General features: G+C 33.6%; 1 protein-coding gene across 1 annotated transcript; it reads left to right on the top strand.

The window, feature by feature from the left end:
- The first annotated feature begins 2837 nt into the window (after window positions 1-2837).
- On the top strand, window positions 2838-6252 carry LOC121986021 (flavanone 3-dioxygenase 2-like). Its single transcript, XM_042539783.1, has 4 exons — window positions 2838-3148; window positions 3216-3463; window positions 5313-5637; window positions 5844-6252. The coding sequence occupies exons 1-4, from the start codon at window positions 2954-2956 to the stop codon at window positions 6138-6140; spliced, it is 1065 nt and encodes a 354-aa protein (XP_042395717.1). The 5' UTR covers window positions 2838-2953; the 3' UTR covers window positions 6141-6252.
- The last annotated feature ends 1906 nt before the right edge of the window (window positions 6253-8158 follow it).

Below are 8158 nucleotides of genomic sequence, written 5' to 3'. Positions count from 1 at the left end.
GACTTTATACTGAACGTCCGATCCCTGACCCGTCCAGCCTTTCACCGGGTCTCGGCGACGCCCAGGATTTTCACCTAGTATCCTCCACACTAGGATTTCGCCCAACATCCTCAACCTGCCAAGGCTTTACCCAGTCCCCCAGACCAAGGTTTCATCGTCCCTAACCGCAGCTAGGACTTTTCACCTGCCTAGTCTCAATTAGGATTTTCCCTTGCCTAAGATCACTTAGAACTTTCCTACACACTCATTTCAACTTGTTAGATAATAAGAAACCTTAACTTTGAGCCCTTTGCCATAATCAGAACTTAAGTTTGATTGTCTGGTGCTCCCTACACCAACAGTATCTACTCTCATTTGAGCATCAACTACCTTGATTATTGTGTGATCGATGATTTGTTTGTACGTATTTTGTTTGTATGTGTGATGGTAAAAATTAATATTTTTTCATGTTTTTCTCTTTCGTCAATTGGATGAATTTTTGGTGTGGTATAGGATACCTAGTTTTTCTTCGTGTTATGTAGTGTTATCTTGACGACGTTTTCTTACTTTCAAGTTACAAGCCGTGGGTGAAAAGGAGAAACAGAAAGTATATGGAGGAAAAGTCCAATCTTGCTTCGTTTTTGTGCAATTAGTCCGTCTTGTTTCCTACTTTCTTTTGATTCCTCTATCTTTTCTGCTGAAGTTTTGGGTTGTAGAGAATATATAGAAATCTAAGTTGTTTCCTCAGCTGTTCTCAGCCTCTTTTGGGCTTCTATCGAGCTTTACATACAAGTATCAACGAGTGAAAGCCGCCACCTTAGTCTTCCATATTTGAATTGGGAGAGCCTCAAGCTACATCTTTCTCCTTTTCCACGTCCTATTTTTTGTTTGTAATGGCTATTTGTTCGACTATTATAATAGATACAGCCACAAGTCGTTATTTGCTTGACGCAAAAGTCTTGTAAAAGTAGTTTATCGCCTTCTTGTAATTCGTTGCACTTTATTATTGGTAATGTGATTGTTTATGTTGTTAAAGTTGACAACATGTGCTTTAACTCACTGTTACAATAGTGAATCGAGGGATGTTCATTGACAATAATGAATCTTAGATTTTTTTTTCCGTAAAAGACTATTAAAAATATATCACAAATGCTTAATACTTTTTTATTATCTGGACATTTGATATTGATATTGTATTGATTAATTAATTATTTATGTCTAATTAAAAATTTGATTTCGATAAATTAAATATCATTTGTATCTCTTGATGTTGCCAGAAGAGTATCAAAATGCGTGAAATTAAAAAGAAAAAAACAAAATTGATCATGGAAAAATTCTACTTTATTTTTTTTCTAAATATTTTTTTTTATAATTTTTAAATTAAAAAATATATAAAAAATAATTTTTTTTCATCCTGGTAATCATATTCGACGGGAGTATTAAATAATGACTTATAAGATATTATTAAATTATGAAATTCATAAATTTTCATTAAAAAAAATTATAAATATATGTAAAAATCTTTGAAAAAAAGTTTATAAAACTCTATGAAATTATTTTCATAACTTTGTACAATTCTATAAAAGTCAATAAAAATTTATCGACTCTATAAAAATTTATTACTAAAAAAAATCAATGAAAATAGTTAAAACTCTTGATTGAATATACCCCTTATATATCGACGTAATAACGGCTAACGTCAACAAATCAACCGACTATAATAAATACACCAGGATAAATCGGGAAACGCTCGCAGCGGACAGCTCAGGAGCCCAGCATCCTTTAGTTGTGTGCCCCATTTAGAGGAAAAATTCTTATAAATTTGTCATAGTTGAGGCTCGAACCATGGGTATCTAAGTGACAACTTTTTTGATAAATTTTAATGGTTGCCCGCTAGTAAATGAATATAAGGTTTTTAATTAATACTAGTGATCGTGCACACGCGTCGCGTGTGTAATATACCTTGTTTAATGAAATTATATATTAATTAAAATATTTTAGTATTAAAATACTAAAGTAGAGTCATTAGGGTAAAGTACCTGACTTTTAAAAATTTGAATTATTTGGGTCTTTGAAAATCCGAATTATTTGGATTTTCAAGTGTCGCCCTTATGACTTCTCTATAAAAAAATTAATTTAATTCAATATTATACTTATCTTAGTAAAAAAAACTAAGAAAAGTATATTTTTTAACATTGTCGGCCTAAAATATTTATAGAAGCTTCTTTAATCATAGTATTGTCAATTCTAAGACGTGGGACTAAAAAGAACTATATTTTTTATATAAAACAATCAGAGAAAATTAATGATGAGAAAAATTCATAATAATATGTCATAGCTGAATCTCGAACTCTAGATCACTAATTCTTTCGCTTCTGGAATTACTAATAAATTTTAGAATTATTTTTAGTGTGAATAGAAAAAAGGATATTAACGTAAATTCATTTTAGGCTTCACCAAAGTGTTAGTTAGTAAAGGGGGGAGATTTTTAATAAAATAGTAAGATATATTATTTTTAAAATATAATTAATCATTAATATAGGAAGAGATAATTTTAGAAAATTAAATATAAAAATAGGTGGAGAAGAATATAATTAAATTATAAAATATGATATTATTTATATATTTTTTAATAATAATCTTACAAATTAGAAAAGAGGTTGGCATAACCATTTAGTATTATCCTAAAATTTTTATAATGGATAGTATTAATTTTCAACCGACATATGTTTCTGAAAAAAAAATTATACGGTTAAGATATGAGGTATTATCGTATAAAATCTTGAATTAAAACTTAATACGTCCTAATAAAAAAAATTTATAGGATGAGACTAATCACCCGTTCAACGTCAGTTTAATCTGTTTTGGATGGGATATGAACGTAAATACATAAATGCCCTCTAAGTCCTGATTCATCTCCAATTTCACTCCTCGCCTCTTCTCGTTCACTTCTCCGTTCCCTTCGCTGCCTGCCATGGCAGATATGCTTCTTTCGACCGGGGTCCACGACACCATCCCCAGCAACTACGTGAGGCCGGAGAACGAACGACCCCACCTCGACCACGTCATCGCCGACGCAAACATCCCCGTCGTCGATTTCGGCGCCTCCGACAAGTCCCAAATCATCTCCCAAATCGAGAAGGCTTGTCGACTATACGGCTTCTTTCAGGTACTCGATCGTTACTTGCCATCTCTTCTGCTTAAGCGGCTATTCCTTGACTGCCCTCCCGCTGCAGGTCGTCAATCATGGAATCGACGCCCAATTGATCAAGAAGGTGCTGGCCATCACCCTGGAGTTCTTTCGCCTCCCGCCGGAGGAGAAAGCGAAGCTCTACTCCGACGATCCCGCCAAGAAAATTCGCCTGTCCACGAGCTTTAATGTGAGGAAAGAGACGGTCCACAACTGGAGAGACTACCTCCGCCTTCATTGCTACCCGCTCGAGGAATTCGTCCCCGACTGGCCTTCCAATCCATCCTCTTTTAAGTGAGTCCTCTTTCTTTCCTTTCTCATTTTTATAGAATTCGAAATGAACTTTGAGTTTCTTTAAGTTTTTAATCGAGTTCAATTATTAATATTAATATCAATATTTTTTATTTATAAAATTATTATTATTATTATTATTATTATTATTATTATTAATTAGATTCAAAAAAAAAATATAAAAAAATTGATAAAAATATTCATGAATATTTTCATATATATTAGAGAATTAAATTTTATATAAATTAATAAATAAATTTATTCATGAATACGACCACAAATTATTCACTAATATTATTTATAAATATTAATAAATTGAATTCATTAGTATTTAAATTTATTCGAATCTAACATCAAATATATGAGAGCTGCTTTTTCCATCCCAGCTGACACCCCTCCTCCCCGGATCCATCATAAAATATAATAATATTTACCTTTCTATCCCTTTCCTTATTCCTCATTCACGTTTTTTTATTCATGTTTTTTTTATAATTTTTTTAAGTTTTGTTGGCACTGCCACGTTTTATTTTGTTTTGTTTTATTTTATTGATTTTTATTTTTTTAATCAGTTTTTTTATAATTTTAAGTCTTTTTAATTTTTTTATTATATATTTATAATCTTTTATTTATTTTTTTAGTCGCACACTCCCTTTCCAGTCCCATCATATTATTTACCTTAATTTCATTTTTTTATTTTTTTAAAGTATTTTCTCGATAAAATATCATGATTTTTTTATATTTGTAATATGAAATTGGATCTTTTATCCTCAATTTTCTTTGTCCTCTGTCCTCTTTTCCCACTAATCGCCTCCAGTCCACTACCAGCGGCCTCTGGTCGTCATCCCGACCAGAATTATACCCTAAAGGAAGGTGAATCTGGGGGTTGTTATCAGGGTGATCGACGTCGAAATTTGGCCGAATTTAAATAGGGACTCATATTGTCGACAAAGGAAAGTTTACTCAAATCCAACCGAATTTCGGGATTGATCGCGTCGATGGCGACCGCATTCACCTTCCTCCTAGGATATAGTTTTAATCGAAGCGGTGGTCGAAGGTTGCCAGCGGTGCCACCGATGATGAACTGAGGCAATGAGTGAGACACGGGGACATGTGATATTGAGATAGTGGATTCAATATCTTATAATCTTTGTTTTTATTAATAGTAGATTTTATGAGTTATTATTTATAAAAAAATTAAAAGTAAAATATGGATAAAAAATAAAAAAAATTGATGAAAAAATAATAAATAAAATTAAAATTACTAAGGAAGTAAATAAAATTGAAAAATAAAATAAAATTAAGAAAGTAAATAAAATTAGAAAAAAATAAAATAACTTGTTATTTTAAAGAAGAGAGGTAAAAAGGTCATTTAACAAGGAAAAGGGAAAAGAGAGGGGGTGTGCTGTCAGAGGGTGGGAAAAATAATTTACCAAATATATTCGTCGATGTAAAACATGCGCGCCGAATCTGGTCAAAACGTGTCAGTCGTCTGCCCTGTTACATCAATTCATTCCTACAGCCTGCCATGGGTCGTGGACTCGTGGTCACGCGGTTAGAAGTCGTCTTTCCGTGTTTATTTAACATGCCAAGGGTCATTGGAAAACCAAGACAGGACGAGTTGAATTGTGTGGGAAGGCCAAACTCTAAATAGAGAAATCAGGCAAAATCATTTCTGAATATATTGGATTTTACAACCCAAACCAAAATACTGTATCCTTACATGTAATGTAAGTCACATTAAATTAACAACGAAGGTAGGTTAAGGGACAGCGGCCGGAGACCTGTATTAATTTAAAGAGTCTCTGCTACATCCTATTATTTGTTCGTGATTGAATTTCTTGATCTGTATCAGGGATGTGTTCGGCAGTTACTGTAAGCAAGTTCGCCAGCTTGGATTACGAATTCTCGGAATCATATCGTTGAGCTTAGGATTGGAGGAGGAGTACCTGGTGAGAGTGCTGGGGGAGCAAGAGCAACATATGGCCATGAATTACTATCCGAAGTGCCCGGAGCCGGAGCTTACTTACGGCCTGCCAGCGCATACCGACCCCAACGCCCTCACCATTCTTCTGCAGGATCCCCATGTGTCCGGCTTACAGGTTCACAAAGACGGCAAATGGATCGCGGTGGATCCCAAACCCAACGCATTCGTCATCAACATCGGGGACCAGCTACAGGTGACACCCCACACTTGAATGACATGAAGGCCCATGATCATGCAAATTTGTTTTTTTTTAAAAAAAAATTATAATTAATCTCACAGTATTTAAAGTCCAATTTATAGTATCTATGATATAATACAGACAATTTGTAAACAGGCCGTTCGACCCTCTTTAACGTAATGAAAGTGATTATATAAATTCAGCGATCGTGTTGCATGCAGGCATTGAGTAATGGGAGGTACAAGAGTGTGTGGCATCGAGCTGTGGTCAACTCAAACAAGGAAAGGATGTCAGTGGCGTCCTTCCTCTGCCCCTGCAACAGCGTGCTCATCAGCCCTCCCGAGAAGCTCATCGCCGACGGCAGCCCAGCCGTCTACCGTAGTTACACCTACGACGAGTACTACAAGAAGTTCTGGAGCAGGAACCTGGACCAAGAGCACTGCCTCGAACTCTTCAAAAGGGACAGGGAAACCTGCCCCGACGCTCCCACATTTCCCTGCCCCGATACTCCCGCATAGCTGGCACTAACTCGTGTAGTCCACCACCCTTCGTGCTAGTTAAATGGTTTTTTATTGTTGTTGTTGGTGTTAAAGAATGATTCTAAATGAATGATTGAGTAGGTGGCAATAAGTGGATTGATGAATTGGTAATTAGTGATGATAATAGCTAAGAAAAATTATCATGGTAATAATTAGTGATAGTAGAAAGTTGTTCATGTTCAATGTATTTAAAAGTAGATATATAGTACCCAAGGTAACGATGCAGCAACGTCTTTTTAATTTTTTAGACATCTAAGAATTAAATCTCAATTTCAATAAATTAATAGATGAATTTTTCTTAATAGACAATTGACTTAAAAACGCTGAGCTGATAGGCTACTCATTGTAAACCTTTCTCGATTTATCTTGATAGCTGATGAAAATTTTTCGTAGGATCAGATCAGTCATTCCTAGGATTAGTCAACGTGTGTGTTATTAAAATTAAATAGTTAGTGGGTTGTTTAAATTATATAATTAATATATAAATAGGCTATGAATTTTATTAATATTGAATGGAAAAAATATGATCCTTATCTTATTTTTGACCTTCCATTATTTTTTTTCTTCTAGAAAGTGGTATCAAAGCAGGTCTAAATATCTTGAATTTGCAATGACAATCAATGTAGTTTTTCAATCTCTTATTCTCATTTTTAAAGAAAGTGTTTTGAGTTTGAGTATCAAAATGAAGATTGTATTTAGCTCTCAAGATCTTTATAATTTAGTAGAGAGACTTTGACAATGAGAATATCAATGGAAGTCAATTAAGGGAGAATAGGAAGAGAGATTAAAAAGTATTATCCACCCTTCAACAAAATAGTACATGAGATGATTTTCATAAAAATTACAACTGCTACAACCTCAAAGATTCTCAAATCTTTTTTGGGACGAATCAATGGCAACATCCATCTACTTGTAGAATATTTCTCTAATAAGGATTGTCTTAAATCAAACACTATATGAAGAATTGTTAATTATAAAATCATCGACAAATCACTTAAAAATCTTTGGTTATATTGTCTATGCTTTGATTTATTCTCAATTTCGTCATAAACTTGGGAAAAAAATTAAAAATTACATTTTTATTGGATATTACAATCAATCCAAAGCATAACGGTTGATTAATTCTCTTAATGACAAATTAATTATAAAGAGAAATATAGTTGTTTATGTAGATTTGAGTTGGAATTGGAATACACAAGATGAAGAAAGTCAAATTCATAATTTAATGGAGAACAAAACTCCAACAACTAAAGGTGTTGAATTATCTCTTTTGAAATCATCAACTTCCTCACCATTAAATTTAAGAAGTAGCAGTCTATCCTCTCTACAAGAATCTTCTAATGAAACACCTTCGGCATATGTTAGATCCTTGAGAGAAAAATGTGAATCAAGTCATTATTGTTCTTTTTGTTATAGATCCTACAACTTTTGAATAAGTGGTAACAAATAAAGAATGGCAGAATGCAATGAAAGAAGACTTAATGGCAACCTAAATAATAAAACATGAGAGATGGTGAATTTACCTGAAAATAAGAATGTAATTGGTCTGAAGTGGGTGTTTAAAATAAAATATCATGCTAATAGAACCGCTCAAAAACACAAGGCTTGGCACGTGACAAATAGATATTCACAATAGCAAAGTATTGATTTAGAAGAAACCTTTTCTCAGATCACTCAATTGGAAACAATGAGAATTATCTTAACATTAGTTGCACAACTACTATTGATGCAATCATACCTAGGAAATATAATTTTGATGTCTGATAGCATTTAAGTTAAGGCGAATGAAATGAGATCTCACTTGTGTAACGAATGTGTAGGAAAAGTCCAAGAAGAAACCAGGTTGTTGGCAAAAGATTGAAACCTGAGCAAATCATGTGATCAGATGCAAGGGTAGATGAAGACCCGGAGACGAGGAAGCTCCACACACAAAATGTTAGATCATGAAGAATCGATAGAGGGGGGATGTGAGTGATGTAGATGGGATCTATCCCTCC

This window comes from Zingiber officinale, chromosome 1B (genome assembly GCF_018446385.1).
Source record: "Zingiber officinale cultivar Zhangliang chromosome 1B, Zo_v1.1, whole genome shotgun sequence".
Classification (NCBI taxonomy): domain Eukaryota; kingdom Viridiplantae; phylum Streptophyta; class Magnoliopsida; order Zingiberales; family Zingiberaceae; genus Zingiber; species Zingiber officinale.
This window is presented reverse-complemented; position numbering and strand designations above follow the sequence as displayed.

Bases quoted from the DNA above. Each gene is read 5' to 3' on its own strand.
- LOC121986021 (XM_042539783.1), top strand. From the start codon at position 2,954: ATGGCAGATATGCTTCTTTCGACCGGGGTCCACGACACCATCCCCAGC. The intron at 3,464-5,312 runs GTGAGTCCTCTT...GATCTGTATCAG, and splicing joins TCCAATCCATCCTCTTTTAA to GGATGTGTTCGGCAGTTACT. The intron at 5,638-5,843 runs GTGACACCCCAC...TGTTGCATGCAG, and splicing joins ACATCGGGGACCAGCTACAG to GCATTGAGTAATGGGAGGTA.